This window comes from Cynocephalus volans, chromosome 1 (genome assembly GCF_027409185.1).
Source record: "Cynocephalus volans isolate mCynVol1 chromosome 1, mCynVol1.pri, whole genome shotgun sequence".
NCBI lineage: Eukaryota > Metazoa > Chordata > Mammalia > Dermoptera > Cynocephalidae > Cynocephalus > Cynocephalus volans.
Window position 1 is genome coordinate 31643974 of NC_084460.1, and position 22409 is coordinate 31666382.

At 39.4% G+C, this 22409-nt stretch overlaps 1 protein-coding gene across 4 annotated transcripts in view; it reads left to right on the forward strand.

Moving 5' to 3' along the window:
* Positions 1-22409, forward strand: part of PHF20 (PHD finger protein 20) — a 148207-nt gene that overhangs the window by 80126 nt on the left and 45672 nt on the right. For 3 of the 4 annotated variants that reach the window (XM_063101036.1, XM_063101038.1, XM_063101046.1), the window contains one exon: positions 18171-18449. The exons of the other annotated variant lie outside the window; for it this stretch is intronic. In XM_063101036.1, the coding sequence (XP_062957106.1) occupies positions 18171-18449 (279 nt within the window). The remainder of the gene's footprint in view (positions 1-18170; positions 18450-22409) is intronic. 4 annotated transcript variants of the gene reach the window in all.

Here is a 22409-nt window from a genome sequence, read left to right on the forward strand (position 1 = left end):
ATCCATGAAGCTGCAAGGATTTTTATGGTAGCCCTCTTCTGGACTCAGCTGTACTGTGGACTAGGCAGACTTAATGGGGGAAGACACGGCCTTATTGGAAAATTTAGGCAGAAGTGAGCTGTGGAATCAAATCTCATGAGATCCTTTTGATGATATGGTTCTGGACCTAGGAAAGATCCTTTAGTAAACATTAGTGGTTTGGGACCTTCTTCCTTCCCAGGGTGTGGAAAGAGTGGGCTCTGTAGTTCCCAAAGCAAAGCTTCTTGAGCCCAGAGGAAGAATGAAGAAGCTTGCTGGGATTTTTGTGGGTTGCCCATTGTTCCCCGAGGAAGAAAGTGCTGACAAGTTCTTTTAGAGATAGACTCAAGGAAATAGTAAAAGTTAAATGAAATTGTGTTCCTGTAGTTAGGGAATGAAAAGTGAGAAGAAATGCTGCAAACATGGACATAGAGGCTCTGGTTGTGCATGTTTTTTTGCTTAGTTCAGTTAAGAGTGTCCTGGGAACCTGCTAAGTACAGGCACTGTGCTAAGCATCACTGATACAATGATCAGTCAGACTCAGTGCCTGCCTGAAGACCATCTTATTTTGGAGGACATGGCATGTATCTGAGTTTTGGTTTTTTTTTTTTATTCTTAAAAAATTTTTATTTATTATTATTATTTTTTACATTCCAAGGTGGTGTTGCTAAGCTTTTTTTTAAGCTGAGTCTTGACAGATGAATAGTACTGTCCCAAGAGTGACGTGGGAGCTGTTATTCCAGCAGAGGGAACAACATGAGCAGAGGTATAGCACATTTCCTACCAGGCTGTCTCAGATGGAGAAAGTAGTTAAATATTTAGTGATTTTGTATTTTGACACTTAACTACTTGTGACTTTATTTAATATTAGCTGTCATGAAATTTATACTTTTATATACTATTTTATACTAAACGTAAATCTAATTTGTATATTTAATGGTTTTAAGATTTGGAATTCTTTGCCTTTTTTCTGGAATTCCAAATCTTAAATGTAATTTAAATTATAAACAGAAAATTTACATTGTCAAAACGTTAGTGACATTTAATTATTATTATTATTTTTGGCAGCGGGCTGGTAGAGGGATCAAACCCCTGGACCTTGATGTTATCAGTACCACGCTCTAACCAACTGAGCTAACCGGCCAGCCCCCAATAGTTTTCTTTTTTTTTTTTTCCTTCCCCTCCTCCTCCTCCCTAGTTTTGTTTCTAATGTGGCCATTTATAAGACGTTTACACCATGATGATTATATGTTTACAAATTGCATACTTTTATTTGGATAACTAAAAATGTTTTTTTGAGTAGGTTTTTTTTCTTTTTAAATTTTTTCTGGTCTTGACTGGTTGCTATGTAGTTAACATAAATGTTGTAGCAGAGCAGTTCTTTGAAATAGTGAACTGAAAGTACTCAGGTATTCATTCTTGGCTTGTTTCTGCTGCCATGCTGTTGGTCCTTTGTCTAACTGAGTCCAGGGTATTGTGCCTCAGCCCACACTTTTCTGTGTCAGAGCTCCTTTCCTCCCCACCTGCTTTTCTGTCGTGTGGGGGAAATTCTTAAAGTTAATGTATAAATAAGGTAGAAATTTAATCTCAGAATTTAGTTGTCTGTTTTGGTGGAGAGAGCTATAGATGAGCCATATCCCTTATAACTCAGCAGACTAAGCTTTTAATTATATTGTTTTAAGGGGTAGTGTTATGTTAGATGTCACTTGAAATTGGCACTTAGTTCCTACGCCACTAGTAAATATGCCATGCATATGAGATAAGTGAGGAGACTAGATTAGAAGTTAAATTCAGTGCCTATTGTAAACTTTATAAGTTTATTTTGTGGGGTCTTAGACTACATCTTTCCAAAATACACATGCACAATTTTTGTCTGTGTCAGTTAATTTTGTTACATTTCTGATTTGTGGACAGGACAGAAATAATGTAAGGGTGGGACAGTTGAGTTTTAGGAAAATGATGATGGTAAGATTTTATATTTTCTTTGTATCCTTAGGTCACACAGTAGCTTTTCTAAAAGAATAATTTTGAAAGCACTGCAACTGATTAAAGCACTTAACCTGTTTTCCAAAAGAGTTTATAGTAATGGTAGAGGTCAGATTACCTTGAGATTGAGCTGGGGGAATAAATGCAGCATGGAACCCATTAATGTATTCTTTTATAATAGGTTCATGCTTTCTGCTTTGAGTTAAAAACCAGAGGAGAGTGCAGTTGCATTCATTTATGCTGTAGAACAAGTCAGTCATGCCCTTAGAAGTTCAGAGATCTCAGATTATTCTCTAAATCTGGGCTGAGCCCCAAATGACCACTCAGAGATAACTAGGACTCCTTGTAAATACGCTGCTCTCCATTTATGTTAGTCAACAAATATTTAGTGAGTGCCTAGTAAGTGCCAGACCCTGTTCTAAGTGGTCTCATTTGTGAATATTCTACATGGAACACAGAATAAATAAGGGAAAAGACCGAATAGAAGTACAGGCTCATTCAGCTAATATTCTTTTTACTAAGTACCTGGTAGAAATTGGACACTTTGCCACATGGTCTAGATTAATGGTTCTAACTCATGGAGTCTTGATGTGTTTGTCAGTTATAAAATGAATAGGAAGTTATTTGTCACTGAAGTAGCAAAAGTTGACAAATGACTTACTTTTAAATTAACCAGGTTAGATTCAGGGTAATGCCTTTACTGGTTTTTGCAGATGATTTAAGTTAACCAGGTAAGATTTAGCATAATGCCTTTAGTAGTTTAGCTTTCATGAACTTGTGTTCCTCCATGTTTTCTTGAGTAGGAGAGTCATAGAGTTGCAACCGCTTTAGTATGGGAAGTTGTGGGTGTCTGTGGCTGTATCATGAAGCATGTAATGTGGTGGAAAATTGGTTGAGAATTTGTTGTTCTGGGGGTTAGAGAGATGAATGAGACATCTGGTTTATGCCTCTCCTGGTCTTATGCCAACAGGAATGGTTAAGACTTTGGGTACCTGTAAACAACAGACAAAGTAAGGTGATGTCATGAGAAACACTTAGAATAAAACTATGGGAGTAGAGAAAAGAATGACAGTGGTAACGTGTGCTTGCTACATCGAAGTTGAACTCAGGACTCACTTATTGAGCCTTTACTGTATGCCCAGGAATTCTGGTAACTGTTGAGTATACAAAGATGAACGGCCCCTCTTCGTCTTAGTGTTCATTAACTGCTGTTTGGATCTGCCCCTGGGCGAGAGGTGGTATTTAGGTTGGTGATCTGGGGGTAGGGATGGAAGAAGGTGGTTCTTGCATAGGGCCTTAAAGGAGGAGTAGCAGTGAGATATTTGGAGATGAAGGCAAAGCGGTGTGTACAGCATGACCACAGGGCCTTTTCTGAGACTAGCAGGTGTGCTTTCTGACTTAATTGCAGGCTTCCTGAAAAAGGTTAAGGCTAAACAGGTAAGTTGCTGCCAAACTGAGGTCAGTCCCTTTGAGGAGTTTATGGAGCTACTGAGAAATACTTCATTCTCAAGATAAGGGGACAGTCCTAAATTGTTCACATGGATCTGTATGTTCACAGGGTTGCTTTCCATTTATTTAGTTATTTTGTGGCCTCAAGGTATTTTTCCTGCATATATATATATATTTTTTAAAAATTTATTTATTAATTTTTTTTTTATATTCTAAGATGTTGGGAAGCAGTTGAGAGGAGGAGATGGGGAGGGGGAGGGAAATAGGGTGGGAGGGGAGGAGGAAGGGAGGGATTGGTCGAGGTCCGTGGCACCCCTTGTCATTCCAGCAGGGGAGTCTAGGGGTTTTTCAGTGGTGGCTCAGTGGTCATTGCTAGGCTGTGTGTGGTTGTCGTGGGGCGTGGCTGAGGCCCACGTCCCTCACCCCACTCCCTGGCATGGGAGCTCAGGGAGCTTCTGTTCCTTCTAGGTTCTATAGGTGTTCTTTGGTGGCATTAGACCTTTACTAGTTAATATCAAACTTTGTCTCTGATCTATGGGTATTTTGCTTTTTCTTTCAGTTCTGTGTTGGATTATTCACTGTTCCCACCACGTAAACTCTGCACTAGAACTAGTTTGTTGTCTTTTGCTTATTTCTAAAATGGGGGAACTTCCTGTGGGGACCATCACTTGAGCCCTGTGGTTGAGCTAAATTGCTGTGTTGCTGCTGATTCCCTGGGGAAGGCTTTTTGTGCAGCTCAGCTTTTAATGGTTGATCTTGTATGTACTTCTGGGTCTCGTGAGTTTTGGTACACCTGGGTTGTGTGGAAACTTTGGTCTGGGCCTGAGTCTTTTTTCAGTAAACTGCACCCCCTGCAGTTCTGTATTTCTGACCAGTCTCCATTGAGTGGGCCTACACTGACTGAGGAGCAGATCAGCTGTGCATACTGTGCCCCAGTGTTCCCCAGGTGGGCCCGTCTCCCCCACCACCCACACTCCAAACACTTCCTGTGGGACAGGTGCTGTGCTAGTCCCTGTGATGACTCACCAGCCTCTGAGTAGCTCCTTTTTTCAGTTGTTGGGGCTCCTCCCTCCTATGTGGGTCCATGGGAACACTGTTAGTGGTCTTGCTGGCCTGGGGGCCACCAAGGCCCTCTTCTCTCCTGCTGCCTCCAAGCAACTTCACATAAAGGGCACAGCTGCGGCTTTTGCCAGCTCTTGCTCTGTGCGCTCACCAGGGCCAGCCTTGAAGCAGCCAGGGCTTGAAATGGTGGGAGCGATGCTTCTTTCTCTCATTGTGTCTTCTCCTGCCTTCATGCACTCTGTAGGTCTCTCCTCCTCTTCTGACCTCTAGGAGCCCCAGCTTGGCTGTTGTTGATTTTTAGTGTTGTAAATTGGTTGATTAGTGGGAGAGAGTGACTCAGGGGACCATCTATTCTGCCATATTGACCGGAAACCTCCTGCATGTATTTTTAAGAAGTTTTTATTGCGAAATAATTTCAGTTATAAAAACAATTTGCAAAAAATAATACAAAAAGTATAACTTTAACCAAATTCCCAAATAGCTAGCAATTTACCATATTTGCTTTCTTCTTCTTTTTTTACTTTTTCCAAATTGTTTGAAAATAGGTTACAGACCTTTACCACTAAATACTTCAGTGTGTATTTCCTAAAAACATAGATGTTCTACATTACCACAATATAATGATCAAAATCAAAACCTTTTTCAAATTTCTCCAGGGATTTAGTTAGTACCTTTCACCTAATTTATGGCAGTGATCTTGTCTTTATTCAGTATACTTTTTTGGACAACTTTTTTTTTTTTGAATTTTAAATATGACCAGTAAGGGGATCCAAACCCATGGCCTTGGTATTATCAGCACCATACTCTCTCAAGTGAGCCACGGGCTGGCCCTGGGCAATTTTTTATATACATAAACTTCAAAAGAACTTCAGAAAAGTGTAAGAATAATACTCTTGACTCTCACTCACAGCCCAGAACTGTTAGTATTTTATTTTATTTTTTGGGCTGCTGGCTGGTAAGGGGGTCTGAACCCTTGACTTTAGTGTTATCAGTGTCATGCTCTCCCAAGTGAGCTAACCAGCCAGCCCCGGAACTATTAGTATTTGGTTATGAAGGCCTCAGGACCATACATGGGCCTCCAAGGCTGTGCTGCTGAATCTCATGCAGCCACATGGCCTCCTTGATGTCCTACTAGCACAGCAGGTACACTTCTACCTCTGGGCCTTCATTCAGCACATTTTTATTGAATACATTTTATTCCCAGTCAGAGCAAATAGATCCACTGGGAAACTTATTATATCAGTAAAGTGGTAGGTAATATTTATTTATTGGATCATTCATTCAACAATTACTTGAGCATCTCATATGTGCCAGAACTTTGTGGGGGAGTGTAAGGAACTGGAGGAGGTAGGAAAACACACAAAGATGAATAGCTTATGGTATACTTGACCTCAGGGAGGCACTTACTTTTAAGAATAGATTGACTGTCCTGGATACTTCCATTTGGTAAATGGTGAAGAGCATTATTGGTTGATCGTGCCCAACTTAAATATTTCTAGATGTGCCATGATATTGCAAGTTTGTCCTATTTTTTGGTGTAGTGATTCTTTTTCCAAGATTCTTGTTGGATATGGGGACTTAAGATCAACACGTATGATCAGATAAAGAATCTGTTCTGAAAATTAATATGAAAGGTATTTTAATGTTTTCTAAGATATTAAATCATGGCAGTTACTCATTTTCTTCATTGAAAAACATAACTTGGCCTGAACCTAAGATCGTCCTTAGTATGGTCATCATTTTTTAATCATAAGGAAAAAGCAATAAAAGATTTTGCTTAAGGTTGTTTTTTAAATGAAATTTGATTTTTCGCAATGAAAGCATTCATTAAGGAATACTAATTCCTAATATTTTTATAAAAACATTTTTGATGAGTTTTTCTGAATTGTGGCAACTGGGACCCTCCTTAAAAAATTATTTTATAGCGTTTTTTTGCTTTTTTTCCCTATAAATTTCAAAACCATTGTATGCCAGGAAAAATTAAAACCAAGTAAAAGAAAAAAAGTGAAAGATTCTTTCTTTTATGTAGCCTCACCCTCTTGAAGGAACCTGCTGTACAATGTGGTGTATGATTCCATCTTTTTAGACATGGTTCTGTGCCTGTAAAACATACATACACACATACAGCTTTTAAAAAACACTAATGGTATCGTTCTTTTACATTCAGTGGCTTGCCATTTTCATATATGGTATTTCACAATTACATATAATTTATTTATTTTGTTTATATGTTCCATAATTTATTTACCTAGCCCCTGCTGAAAAACATTTATTTCTAATTTCACTTTTATTTTTTATTTATTTATTTATTTTTTTATGTGAGCGGTAAGGGGGTAACCCTTTGGCTTGGTGTCGCCCGCACCGCGCTCAGCCAGTGAGCGCACCGGCCATCCCTATATAGGATCCGAACCTGTGGCGGGAGCGCTCCCAGCGCTGCACTCTCCCGAGTGAGCCATGGGGTCGGCCCTCTAATTTCACTTTTAATTATCCCTGTTATATAGACAAAGAGCCTAATCCTTGTCAAGAAGAAGTGACTTAGAGTTGCACACTTTCTAATGGTCTCTAAGGCAGTCTGTAATTCCTATCATGACTGAGTACCTAACTCCATCTGATGAGATGCTGGGTGCTGTATAAATCAAGTAAAATGTATGGACTCCCTGCCTTTAGGCAGACGGTGTGTGATACAAAGCTATCACCTCTCTCAGGGTGCTCATTAAAGCAATGTGTACACTCAGAGTAAGAAGCTTAGTCAGGTGGCAAGGTTTAAATAGCAATGTGTGGTGCAAGTGATGTCATTACTCTAGGACAGGGTGGTGTCTTTGGAGTTCTTTAATTTGGAGGGGGGAAATGTGTTGATCTGGAAACTGAACGACATTCCTGGTGTTTTCTTTTGCAACAAGGGTTTAGGGGTGAGTACAGGACAATCCAGGAAGATTTCTGGGGGAGAGGGAGGTTGTTGAGAACTCATTCACCAGGAATGTATTATGTAAGTAAGCAGGAAATGGGGCTGGATCATCATCAGAAACCTCCAGCAAGGCTCCTGGAGGCCAGGATGCTGCCTCAGTCACTGTTTAGCGATTGCTGTCCTGAGATGGTGCCACAGTGTTGGCGTTTCTAAACTGAGATCGAGCCACTTTCTGAGAAATTGGTGTGAAAGAGGCTTGCGGGCAACAAGAGGAGGAGCTGGGGAAGGCAACACATCTAGTCTAGAGAAGAAGAGGGGGCAGCTAGCTGCTCCAAACCCAGCTCTGGCATTTGGAGCAGCTCTGCCATCTTGTGGAATAAATGCTCAGTGGTTTCTGTGGGCCTAGTGGAAAGACTTTCTAGGGGATAGGCTTGAAATGCTCACCAGGACTGTGCGTGGGAGGATTACTTCACTTTCACTTAGCTATTCTCTGGCCTCAAAATATTTTTCATGTACATATATATATACTTTCCCCCTACATATATTTTTAAGAAGTTCTTATTTTGAAGTAATTTCAGATTTATAAAACAGTTGCAAAAATAGTACAAAGAATTCCCATTTATCTTCCCCTATGTAGGAGAATATAGATTCTCCAATTGTTAGCACTTAATCATGTTCTGAATTGTTTGAAACTAAGTTGTAGGTGGGTCTGAGTGCAGTAGTGTTTACAACTAATTGATCACAACCAGTTACAGCTTTCTTTGTTCTTTCTCCACTCCAACTGCTTCACTTGTCTCCCCCCCCCCCAAGTTACAGACCTTTACCCATAAATACTTCAGTGTAAATTTCCTAAAAACATAGGGGCCGGCCCGTGGCTCACTTGGGAGAGTGTGGTGCTGATAACACCAAGGCCACGGGTTCGGATCCCATATAGGGATGGCCAGTTAGCTCACTGGGTGAGCGTGGTGCTGACAACACCAAGTCAAGGGTTAAGAAGATCCCTTTACCGGTCATCTTTTAGAAAAAAATTTTTTTTTCCTAAAAACAATGTTCTCCTACATTACCACAATACAATGATCAAAATTGGGACCTTTTTCAGACTTTGCCAGTTCTAATAATGTCATTTATGGCAAAAGTGGGGTAAAATTTTTATTCTGGTCAGGATCCAATCCCGGATCACACATTGAATTGTCGTGTTTCTTTTGTCTCCTTTGATCTGAAATAGTTCTTTAGTCTTTTTCTTTCATGACCTTGACATTTCTGAAGAATATGAAATCCCTCAATTTGGGTTTTTCTGATGTATCTTCTTAATTAGATTTAGGTTATTCACTTTTAGAAGAAATACCGCATAAGTGATGTATCTTTTCAAGTACTTTGTGTCAGGAGGCATATAATAACTGTTTGCCTCATTTACTGGTGATATTAACTTGAATTGTTTGCCTAAGGTATTATCTACCATTTTTCTTAACTGTAAAACTATTATTTTTTCCTTTATAATGAACAAGTTTGTTGTGAGAAGATACCTTGAGAGTATGCAAATATCTTATTTACTCATCAAACTTTCACCCACTATTTTAATATCCACTGATATTTCTTTCCTAAGACAAGTTTTACTCTGATGGTTGCCACATGATGATTTATGACTCATCATTCCTTCTACATTTATTAGTTTGCGTTGTCATAAGGAGGAGCTTCCTCCCTCCCTTCATCCTTCCCTCCTTCCCTTCCTCCATTCATTTCTGTATGTACTCATGGATTCTTACTTTGTTCTGTTGGTTATAATCTATTTCTATTATTATTTATTTTAATACTCGTATTATCCCAGATTTAGCCAGTGGGAGTCCTTCAAATTGACAGCTCCTATATCTTCATCATTCTTGGAGTCCTTCTTTATTTTCTGGCATAACAAGATGTTCCAAGCTCATCTTGTACTTACCCAACCCAGGATTCAACCATTTCTCCAAGAAGCCCTGATTTCTTCAAAGTGGAGAATTGGATTTATGAAACCAAGATCTGGGGTTCAAGGTGTGCTCATTCCTCCTGGAGTATGTAGAGAAAATCTGGAAGTTCCTCTTTACTACCTGCCTTCCTATCCCAAGCTCCTCTGCAGAGGTAACCACTGTCAACAGTTTGATTTCTATCCTTCTGGTTTCCTTTCTATGCATTTTTATAATGAATATCTTTTTCTACCTATAACCAAAAATGGGATCATACAGTATAGCCTGGCAAATTCCTTTTTTCACTTACCAATGTATCTTGAGATTACCATATCAGTAACTAGGGGGCTACTTTATTCTTTTCAATGGCTGATTAGAATTACATAATGCAGACTTGACATAATTTAACTGCTCCTCCACTTACGGACTTTTTTTTTTTTTAAAGATGGCCTGTAAGGGGATCCCAGCCCTTGACTTGGTGTTGTCAGCACCATGCTCTCTCAAGTGAGCTAACCAGCCATCCCTATATAGGGATCCGAACCCGCGGCCCTGGTGCCATCAGCACCACACTCTCCCAAGTGAGCCACGGGCCGGCCCTCACTTATGGACATTTTAGTGATTTATTTTTCTATTCTGAGCATTTGACTGAACTTGCTGGGAATATTTAAATCTGTTCATGTTTCCCTTTGATTGTTTTTTGTTGCTTCAAAGCTGAGAAAGTTATTTCTTCACAGGCCTGAAAAATATTTTGTTCATTATAGTATTTGAAATACGTGTCAAAAGTTAAACTACTGGGGCACGTGGTGTCATTGCTGAGAATAACAACAACTGTGTTGGGGCTTGGTGCTGAGGGAACACAAGACAATGAAAAGTGGCTTTTATCCTCTTGTTGGAGAAGTGACAAATTACAGGATCCAGAAGCAGATGCTAAGTGCTAATGATGAAGTGAAGCAGATAGCCATTTGTGCCAGGAGTTGATGGCATGTGGTCCCTGAGAGCCATGGCCATTTGGATGTCCTCCTGCATGTGGAGTGAGCTGGGTCTGAGAGGAAGTGATGACTTGGCTGAGCTGGGAGGAGTGGCATGGAGAGGGCATAGGATACACAGGGATGTGAGCTGTGAAAGCAGGAAGCAATTGCTTTGGCCAGCAGTTGGCTGGGGCAGGAGCTGAGGACTCATTATGGATTAATGGGAGATGAGTTTGGAAAGCAAGATGATACTTAGATTGACGTGGGCCTTGAATGCCAGACTGAGTATCACCAACCAAACTGAATATCACCATCATAATCATCTAATTCTAAGGTTCTGAGACACTGGCAATGCGTATATCAAAAAAAGAATTAAACAGAACATTTATTTCTAAGCCAACTTTCAGAAAACGTAATTTCAAAGCTTTTTTTAGAATAAAATTAATATGTGCTTATTGTAAAATGAAAAGTATAAAGCATTACTCAATCAAGTATATAGAAAATTAGAGGACTGCTGATCCCACTTTGTATTATTTATTGCTGTGTAACAATATTATCACAAACATAGTAGCTTAAAACAATACAATTATTTTCTCATAGTTTCTGTGGGTGAGGAGTTCAAGCACAGTTTAGCTGAGTCCTTTGCCAATTTGCAATCAAAGGGTTGGCCAGATCTGTGTTCTCAACTGAAAACTCTACTCGGGACGGATCCAGGCTCGTATGGTTGTTGGCAGTATTCAGTTCCTTGCAGGCTGTCAGGCTGAGGGCCTCTGTAGTGTAGCACACAACATAGGAGCTTGCTTCATTAAAACAGCAAAGGAGAGTCTCTACTAGTAAGGTGGGCATTATAGTTTTGTGTAATATAATCATAAAAATGGCATGCTGTCACTTTTGCTGTATTGTAGCAGAGACAAGTTATGGGTACTGCCCAGCAAGGAGAGGGGATTGTACAAGGGCATGAATTAGTACTGGATTGTTAGGAGACATTTTAGAGTCTGTCACCCCCCTACCCTCAAAAAAAAAAGCAGAGAAAATATTCCTTAGAGTTACTGTTATTAAAGGCAAAATCTTTTTTTTTTTTTTTTTTTTAAAGATGACTGGTAAGGGGATCTTAACCCTTGACTTGGTGTTGTGAGCACCACGCTCAGCCAGTGAGCGAACCGGCCATCCGAATATGGGATCCGAACCCGGGGCCTTGGTGTTATCAGCACCGTACTCTCCCAAGTGAGCCATGGGCCGGCCCTAAAGGCAAAATCTGTGGACCATTTTTCTCTGCATATACCAACGTATAGTGGTATTATAGGAGTGGCAAGAGCAAAGGGCAACTCTTGGGATTTTGAGCCTAGATGCTCAAGAGAAAGCTCTGCACTTTGTATTGATTCCTCCAAACAAAAATCTGTTGAACATGAGGGGAAGCACAGAGCTTTTAAATGGTAATACTAATAACTACATGGAATATTGATTTCCATACTGCTTTCTAAAACAGGAATAAAGTAGTTTTAGTAGTTTACCCTCTACCCCAAGAGTAATTTGATTACCTCACTTTCAGACCAGGCTCCCTTGAGGGTTTAATTTACATATATTCTGCCCTCTTTCTCCTAGTAACTGCTCCTATGTTGACAAGAACTGTAATATCCTAACAGTGGATGTTATCACTTAGCTGGTGCCATCATATGTTCCAAATGAACTGTCTTCCCCTTAAGGAGTACATACCTGTATGTGAGACTTGGTACAGTGGCTCTTCCTAGTTTGTTCATCATGCTTCTGTCACCATGTTTCTTTTGTAACAGGAACACTGTTCCGGGATCAAGTATAATGTAAAAATATAAAATGTATATTATTCTTTCTACTGTGAAAATAATATGGCTATTATATTACAAACATGGGAGTAGAAAAACTGATTTTTTAAAAGACTCGAAGGCCCATAACTAAAAAGTTGCCATTTTTTTTTACATTCTTACAATTCTAGGAAATAATATATGCTATTACATTTTGTATATGATACTTATTCATAACTTTGTATTTTGCTCATATTTCTTTCCTTTTTTTGGGGGGGGGCCACTGGCTGGTATGGGGACCCAAACCCTTCACCTCAGTATTATCAACGCCAAGCAAGTTCTAACCAAGTGAGCTAACCAGCCAAGCCCTTATATTTCTTTTGTGAGTTGTCTTCAGCATAGTTATACTGTGCATATTTTATTTCTCAACTCTACCTTTTTAAATGTAGAATATTTTTGCTGGTTGTATCATTTTACTGTTCCTGTTATGGTTTTGTTAATTACCATTAATACTTCATTCTTTGATTTAATAAAGTGGGGGCAATTATATGTTAGAATTTTACAGGTTATGCCACTGATACATGACCCCCCAGCTGGGATTATGCATAACTTTGATTGTTTTAAGCAAATAATTGTAAGGTCAGTGACATCAGTGATGACAACTAATGTTCAAGTAACCTGTTGCAGTTAATAATGGGTTTTCTGTTCTACTGCCTCATGGAAATATAGGAGCCTTGTGAAAAAAGTATTCTTATTCCATTTAATGATGAGGAAGCAGTCTTAGAGTGGCTAACTCCCTTTTTTAATGTAGTGGCACACTAAGATAAGTATTGTAACAGGAGTAAAGAATGGAGCACAGTCCCCATTTCAACATTTTAGAACAAGGAATGAACAGAATCAACTGTTGTACAAACAGAAAAGGACAAGTACTACACGATTTATTTTCTGTGAAGTACTTATTGGAATTCAGAGATACTAGGACAGAATCTTTTCTGCTCAGAGAACAAAGAGAAAGCAGGTGCAAGAAGGTGGCATTTGAAGGATGAGCAGGTCTTGGAGTGCATATGGGGGAGGTGTGCAAAGGGGAACCACGTGGCCTAGACTGGCTGAACTAGCAGCCTTCATTGTGCACGCAGTGGGCTCCTTTTAGCTGTCGGATTGGAAAATTAGGATAATGTGGTGACGTCTGGAAAATATAATTTTTTACCTGTAAAAACTTTTTAGGTTCAAAAATAAAATAGTCCAGTTTGCAAGACCATCATGAGAAAGGAATGATTGCTTAAGTGTTGGAGTGTTTATATATCTTTTTTGCTGTTGTTGTGTATTTTCATTAACACATCCTAAATGTGTTCTCATCGTTAAAAAGTTAGCATAAACATTTTATTCCCGTGTAATATTTTTATCTACTTTTTGATTTGTGGTTCTGAAATTGTATTTGTGTAATTCATCAGATTTTGTCACAGGCTATAATTCATAACTGACTTACACCCTGTTTGCTGCTTGCCTCACCCTGATGCTTGTGTTGGTTGGTTTTTTTCAATAGTGCATCGTAGATCACCAACAGGCTTATAATCAGAAGGGCTTGTATATCAGTGGGTTATATTTTAGTGAATTGAGTTTATTGGGAAATCTTATTTCCTGAACTTCCATAGTTGAAGATTCATAATACTCAAATCTTTCTTCTTTTGATGTTAACTCCTTCAGACAAAAACCAGCAACTCACTCTGTCTTATTAGTGTTGACATCTTGAAAAGAGCTCTTGGTTTGGCCAGGGGATTTGTGATAGTGACACCTGGCAGTGTCTCCTCTCCTGGGGAGTTTCTTTGCTCACCTGAGCCTCTGTGATCCTGGTACCACCCTTCAGAGACAGCTGGCCCACCCCAATGCCAAGCTTGCTCTCTTTTGGAGGTCTGGCTGTACCTGTCTTTAGCTTAGCTGTGAAAAATCAAGGGTTTTGTGTTTTGGGGGGAGGAATTTTTAGTCCTGCTAAACTGAACTTCCTTTTGAGAGGCTTTCTGGATTGGTAGACTTTCATACCAGGCATATCTTTCTTTCAACAGACAGTTTGAGCATATCTCTCTTGAAATTATTGGTAGTCTGCATAAATGAAATTAGATTGGCACAGGCAACTCCACCCAGAGAGTGTAGACTGATTGATCGGTATCAGCCTGAAGGCTGTTCCGAAGGCTGTCCTCAGTTCTGTGCTACTGGACAACTTGTATATAGACCTAAGAATATATAGGATTACCAAATCAAGAGTTACAAAGTTTTTAGACTAAAGTAATTAGATTGAGTTTATTAGGGATAAATATAACTTCCAACATATAGTTTCACAAAACTATTTGGGGAAAGGAGAAATGCACTTTAGTTTGTGTTTTAAAAAAGACAAAACAAGGGCTGGCGCATGGCTCACTTGGGAGAATATGATGCTGATAACACCAAGGCCACAGGTTTGGATCCCCATATAGGGATGGCTGGTTAGCTCACTTGGGAGAGCGTGGTGCTGACAATACCAAGTCAAGGGTTAAGATCCCCTTACCGGTCATTTAAAAAAAAAAAAAAAAAAGACAAAACGATATTCAAGATTTTGAACATCATGGGTTGTCCGTTTAGCTCAGTTGGTTAGAGCACAGCCTTGTAACACCAAGTTCAAAGGTTCAGTTCCCAGTACTGGCCAGCTGCCAAAAAAAAAAGAAAAAGATTTTGAACATTGAGATTTTTGAGCTTGGTACTATCCTGCATCATATAATTAGACTATTAAAAAAAAAAAAAAAGTTTGGCTGTCTTAGTAAAAGATGTCCCAAAAGATGGGGATAATAATTCCACTGAATTGTGAACAGCCATACTAGGAATCTTATGGTTGGTTTTGGATTTCACATTATAGAAGTATGTAGACAAAACAGTGCTTACAGGGTGATGTGTCTCCAGCAAGGGCATTATGAGGGCTGGTTGAAGAAATGTTTCACACTTTGTTGGTGATTATGATAGCTGTCCCTAGCCACATTCAAGAAATGGCATAAACCTTCTTACATAGGTGTATTTTATATTTGAAATAATACAGACTTCCATTTTTTAATCACCTACTTTATGCCAGGTACATGTATTATCTATACAACCCTTTTTTCACATCTTTGAAGTAGGTGGTATTCTTCCCTTTTATAGGCAAGAAGCTGGATAATCAGAGTAGCTAACACAGCTTATTTATGCTGCTAATGAAGGGTAGAGCTGAGATTTAAAGTTGGGCTATTTCTACCATATTATATTGGCTCTGGCATGAGCATGTAGTGAGGCTGGGAGTGAACTTCTGCTCTTTTGCTTATGAGCAGGTTAATTCCTGAAAGGCTGTTCATAAGTCCCACTTATTCAAAGTTCAAAATGATACTGTGCAGTAATAATAACCAATATTTATTTAGCATTTATTAGATACGAGACACTTTTCTAGGCTCTTTGCATGTAATTTAATTCTCACAACTCAATGAAGTAGTTTCCATTACTATTTCCACTCTGCATGTGCGGAAACTGAGTCAGGGTAAGTAAGTGAAGGAGCCAGGATTTGAATCAGGCTGTCTAGCTGCAGAGCCCAGACTTTTAGCCACTATGCTATGTTTGCCTTACGCAGATGACTGGTGTGTGCACACAAGGGTGCAAAGTTTTTGAATAGAGAGAATGGTAATTTTTCATAGAACTGGTTTAAAGGTATTCTACCTTTCCATTATAAACAAACATCACAAACCGGGGCTTCAAACAAGCCCAACAGTGACTGAGGTTACTGTAGCTGAACTTGACCACTGTCACCCTCAGATAGTGGCAGGCATTGTTGATGCACTTGGACCTTGGACCTCAACTTTGTTCACGCAGTTGTCTGCAATGATTTTTGAAATACTGTCTGTCAAATGGAAAGGGATTATTAGCTTGAACCATATGAAATGGCCAATGTTTATCATTTTTTAACCTACAAAAATGGCAAGTTTATATGGTTTGACCTTATAGGCCCAAGAGGAGGAAATTCCAGAGAAAATGTTTTTTGTTTTAATAGAGAATTTTAGGATATATTAGAGGTTTGAGTTTTGAATTTCTCCATTGACAGTCTTCTTTTGTACAATTATTTGTCTGAGAAATATGTATTCTATTTTACTTTATGCTACTTTTTCTTACTTTCATCTAACTGATTTGGAGCCTCTTTCTTGTATCTCTTGTCACGGGTAAAAACAGTGATTGTAAAGCACTCTGCTTGGGGATGTGTATATATAATTTTTTATTTGTTTAAATTGGCTATATAATAATAGCATCCATCAGATCATCAAACTTAATTTTGAAATGTAGATTTTGAAATGTAGAGTATAATTTATTTATTTTTTCAAATACAATTTTAATAAGTTCCTCTGTAGAGCTTGGTGGTGATCATGGTGACAAAATTAAGGTGACAGTTTCCTGTACCAGCCAGCTCTGTGTCATAATTCCCTATTCTAGCATTCGGAGGAAGGATCCCATTTGTGATGTATGCATTAACTGCAGCCACATCTGAATGGTTTATTTCTGGATCCACTCTAAATTCCCTTAAACCCAGTGTGTGTGTGTTCTTTTTTAGGCTTCCGAGAATAACTGTTGGGTAAGAGGTGGTATTTCAGTTTTACTAGCTTTTCTTTCTGTGCAGATAACAATGTCCTTACCCCTCTTCTTTTATCAGGCAAGCCCTCGCTTATCTCCTGTAAGATCTTTTCTCCTCTATCCTGCTGTTGGGGTGGATCTTCCCATAGCAGGGAAGGGAATTTGGCAGCAGGGTCAAGAGTCAAGCCACTAAGGTTCTTTATCAACATTCCTGAGATGGGTTGAGAAGCCGCTGAATCTTGAGAGTTTTCCTCAGTGGGCATTGGAAGAAACTCCAGGGTCAAGCTTGGATTAGGCTCCTGTGAACAGTCCATCAGGGGTCTAGCCACAGCTCTGAGCTCCTCCTGTTTTTTTGGGACCCATCCGGAAAGCAATGTTGGACTATCAAATTGCTCTGTAGCTTAGAAATAGCCTGAAAACCGAAAAGCATTCAGAGTATAATTTAGATTGAGTTCAAGAATATTTTTATTCCTTCTGATTATGGGATGATACTTGAAAAAATAATCATAATATTTACCAAAGGTTTACCATGATACCTGCTTCTAATGGAAATTTTATCATTGCATTTAGGAAAAATTTGATTCACTCAAGAAAAGTCCGTCCAGGATATTCTTGAGTTATCTAATCTGTAGAGTAAGAGTGAGTTGAGTTTAAGGTGATGGCTCTCATAGGGGTGAGGACATTGTAAAGAGAATCTTCAATAAACACAGTTTCTAACATACATTAGAAGTTTTACTTTTCGGCATTTGTGCATGACAGACCATTGCCGTCTGCTTATTTGGTTTTTTGGGGGGTCAGACTTTTATTCCCTTTGAATTTGATCATTGAGTCCTCTGAGTCTTCCTCGTGTCTTTCATCTTCATTTTTTTTTTCTTTTCTTCTTTCTTTTCACTCTTTTCTTTCTTTCTTTCTTTTTTTCTGTCAAAGTACATGATAAAACAAAGTACATGGTGAAATCTCAAAGCCTCAAAATTAAAATCCTTGTAACAGTTATACTCTCCTTATGCAAAAACTCTTGTAAACTCTGTTAGGTTTCGTAAAGAGATCCTGCAGGATGTTCCCTAGTTCTGTCCACAAGGACAGGTACAGGATGGTGGTGAATTTGAGTCTGGCCCAACTCATGAGTAACAGATGCTAGCTTGAGATCCTTGATTTTCTTTAGGATTTTCTCCTGTTCTTCCCCCAGAGTCTGTGAAAGTGAGAACTTGTATGGCTGCTTAAAACAAACATGTTGATCTCTTCTTTCTAAAAATGAATCACAGGTGAGTCTGTTACTTTATGTGAAGTTGTATTCATCCTTTCCAAATAGTAGTTTGGGGAGGTAATGGCAATCTGATTGATGTCTCAGGCCTCATATGTATACTACTCTTTCACTTTCTGTTGCCATGTGTTAATGCATGTTTTGTAATAAATAGGATAAGCATGAGGGATCTTTGCTTTTGTTTTTGTTTTTTTTCAGTAAAAAATACTTTTAAGAAAACAGATGATTTTGTGACATCTAATGCACCAGCTGTCGACCTAGATCACAAGTTTAGATGCAAGGTTGTGGACTGTTTAAAATTTTTCCGCAAAGCCAAACTATTGCACTATCACATGAAGTATTTCCATGGAATGGAGAAGTCACCGGAGCCAGAGGAGAGCCCAGGAAAGAGGCATGTCCAAACGAGGGGCTCTTCAGCTTCAGAGAAGGCCAGCCAGGAGAGCCTGACCAGGAAGCGGGTCTCTGCCAGTTCACCAAGTAAGTATTGGTTCCATGTCATGTCACGGAGGCCTCTGCTCCTCATCTCACAGTGCCTATATTTCTGACACAGAAAGCAAGCATTAGGTTGGTCTGGTCCAGTTGAACCCCACAAGATTGAAAATACATGATCCTCAGGAGGTGTATCATAGAGCTGTGGCCCTCCTGGAGGAAGCAGGAATACAGTACCTAACTCTCATTCTTGCCTCTGTTTCTTGCTGCCCAAGTTATTTTGAGAAAGCCATTTAGTCTCCGAAGGCCTTTGGTGCTATCGGTATGAGTGGGAACAGTCAATCAAAGGGAATTCACCTCCTGCAGAAAGAAGCCAGCAGGAGAACTCATGCTCAGAACAGCATTGGTGCCCTTGTCGTATTCTCCCAAACCTATTCCCCAACCCTGACAGCAGGACAAAAGAGCAAAATTGCTAAAAGTTGATATGAGATTCTACTGCTGGGTCCAAATATGAATCCTATTTCATCTTAATTGCAACTGAAGATATCTTCTAACAGCACTCTTTATTTTGTATAGAAACCACCATGGTGGTAGTATGGGTTAACATAAAATCTCATTTCATATCTTATTACAGAAACATTTTTGGACATTTTTTTTAAAACTTACGAAGTTGAAAAATTACGTTTCTGGGGGAATTTCAGAAGAATTAATGAATTTCCAATAAATTCTATAATCTTCCCGTCTTGTTTTTACCTGAAATTGTAATATCACTACATATTTTTGGCTTATAGTTTTGCATTAAATTATGTAGGTATTAAATGGTATATGGAACTTCTAGGACATCTAACAATGTTCCCAGGGGAGTATAAAATCAGATTTCAGGATAGTGGAGAATGGCCATGCAGACTAAGGTGATCTTTGACCCTCTGAGAAGTCAGTCCTCAGCTATGCTTTGAAGACATAATGTGTCAGGGTCACGGTGGAGTGTTTTAGTCTATGTGCTGTATTATCCATTAGAAATATAATGAGAGACATATGTAATTTAAAAATTGCTAGTAGCCACATTTTAAAAACGTGAAATAGAAATTACTTTTAATAATATACTTTGACTCATTATATCCAAAATACTATCATTTCAGCCTGTAATCAATATAAAAATTATTAGTGAGCTATTTTATAACTCTTTTTCTTGTACTAAGTCTTTAAAATCCAGTGTGTGTTTCACACTTAAAGAACATCTCAATTCAGACTAGCTACATTTCAGGTGCTCAGTAGCTGCATGTGGCTAGTGGCCACTGAATTTGTTGGACCACACAGCTCTGTTATCCTCATCTGTAGGCAGTCTAGCTATGTACTTGGTGAGACCAGGCTTTGAGCTAAAAGGAGCTTCCTGAGGAAGACCAGCTGCCCAGTGGCAACCTGGGAAGAGAGTCTCCATGTTGGCTGTAGGGCAGGGTACCACTTCAGTGACTTTACCGGAGTTCTGCTTAGGTATCCACTAGGGGATGCATGTCTCTCAGAGCAGGCTTGTATGGAACCAGGCTGTAGCAGACTGATGCCCAAGGCCCATGCCAGTTATTTATTTAAAACAAAGCCCACAGCTATCAAAACTCCTTCTTTCCTCTGTCCAGTTCAGACCTTCTCTGGGAAAGGAAGGTTGCTTATTGAGCATGGGATCAGAGCACTGTAGTTAGAATTGCCTCAGGCTGAAATAGATCAACCTGTTCATTCAACCGCTGTTTATTGCCAGCTCTGTTCTATGCACTGCTAAAGAGACAGAAGTCCCACTCTGCCTGATGCTCGTGATTGTGGTTATTCGTGGCACAAAGAAAAAAGGAATGGTTCTGTTTTCAGGCCCAGGCATGTACTTGCCTGGCCAGTACTTGCTTCATCAAGGGCCAAACGCTGATTCCTTAGGGATATTAATGTCTATTACTGGTCAATCCTGCTGGCTTGGGTGGTTGTTTTTGTTTTTTAGGTAAGTTTAGATCTTTCTGCTCTTGATTATCTGGTTAATTCTGGAGGCAAGCTTATTTCCTAGGACTTAAGGGAGCTGTCACTGATATCCCCACCTCTCCTCTGCCATATACCACCTATGGTATTTACCTGACCCAGGTCTTACCTGGAGCAGTGGCTGACCCAGATGCCCAGTAGTCACTGGGCAACTTGTTAAAAATATTGATTTCTGGGCCCTGCTTTAAAGACATTCCAGTTCAGTGGCTCTAAGCCTAGAATCTATCATTTTTGTACCCCCCCGCCTTAAATATGAAAGTGACATATGATTACTATAAAGTCAATACAAAAGAATACTAAGGCAAAAGTAGGTCTTTCTCCCATTGACACTCCTACCCACCTTGCAGATGTTAACTTTTTAAACAAACTTTTAAATAACTTTTCAGATATTTTCTGTGCATATTGTCAACAACAGAATTTCAGCAAATTTAGTTTAAAGAACTAATTGACTTATTATTGATTCATGAATCTGGTGACATCCCATCTATGAAATAGAAAGGTAGTGCTGTGATGAGCTGAGCAGAATAGGGGGGCTTTATAGGCAGAAAAGGCTGAAGAAAGCAGAGACAAGGAATAAAAAACGGATCGGTTGTTTCAAAGTTATTTTCCTAATAGGGTTAAAACAGGGGACCTCCTCATGCCTGCTCAGGTCAACTGGGCCCCTTATATTGGTTGATGTGAATCTCCTGTGTTTTGGAAAACTGGCCCTTTTACATGTTCAGTTTGATTATGTGGCACCTAGCACAAGTGACTCCATTCTGGTTTTTTATTTTTCATTCTGGATTAGTCTGGTCTGTTGGGGCCTAGTAGAGGAGCTCAGTCCAAAACCATGGGCTCCCGTAGATTTTAACTAACAATATCAAATGTGTATATGTTGAAATAGAAAGTATCTTTTACAAAGTTATCGTATGCAACTTGCTTTTTTCATTAGAGATATGTCAACACTCATCCCATGTCAGTATATTCTTATATACGTGACTTTACCTAATTTTGACAATTTCATCATAGGGGTGTACCGTACTTTAAACATTCCTCCTATAGAAAAATAAGTTTTACTCGTTTTTTCACTCTTATCAAGTACTAAAGCAAAGTAAACCTCCCCAAAGATTTCTTTGTCCTTGTATGTAAATAAACTCATGGGATAGATTCCTGGATGCATAATTGCTCGAGCAAAGGGTATGCACATTTAAATTTCTGATGGATGATGCCAATTCTCCTTCAAAAAGCTTATCCCAGTTTGTAGTCTCCCACCAACAGGTTATCTATGTTAAAAATTTTGAAGTATTGCCAATATGAGAGATGAAAATGTTTCAGTGATTTTAGTACCTTATTTTTCAAATTCTGGAATATTTTAAACATATAGAAAAGTACACAGATTATATAGCAAACATGTATTCCCCACCCAGACTTAACAAATTTAACATTTGCCTTATTTCTTTCAGATTTTTTTACGTTTATTTATTAATATTATTTTTAAACATTCTATGATTTTGCAGAGTAGTTAGGGAAGAGGGGAAGGGGGAAGGAAATAGGGTGGGAGGAGGAGGAGGAAGGAGGCGAGGGGTGGGGTTGAGGCCTGTGGCATTCCTGCAGGGGAGACCAGAGGGCTTCCAGCTGTGCCTTGGTCATTGCTGGGCTGGTTGAGGGTGTGGCTGAGGCCCTTGGCCCCCCACAACCTGGCTGGGGAGAGCTGGGGGCACTTCCTGTGGAGGCTGGGTGGTCATTGTTGGGCTGGTTGTGGGCGTCGACATGGCCAGGGCCCTCAGCCCTCTCTACTCCCTTGCTTGGTAGCCCAGGGGACTCCAGTCCTTCTAGATTTTATAGGTATTCTTTGGTGATGTGAGACCTTTATGAGTTAATATCAAATTATGTCTCTAGAAGGTGGGTATTTTGTTTTTTTCCCAGTTCTGTGTTGGATTATTTGCTGTTCCTACCACTTAAACTCTGCACTGGAACTAATTTGTTGTCCTTTGCTTACTTCTAAAATGGGGTACT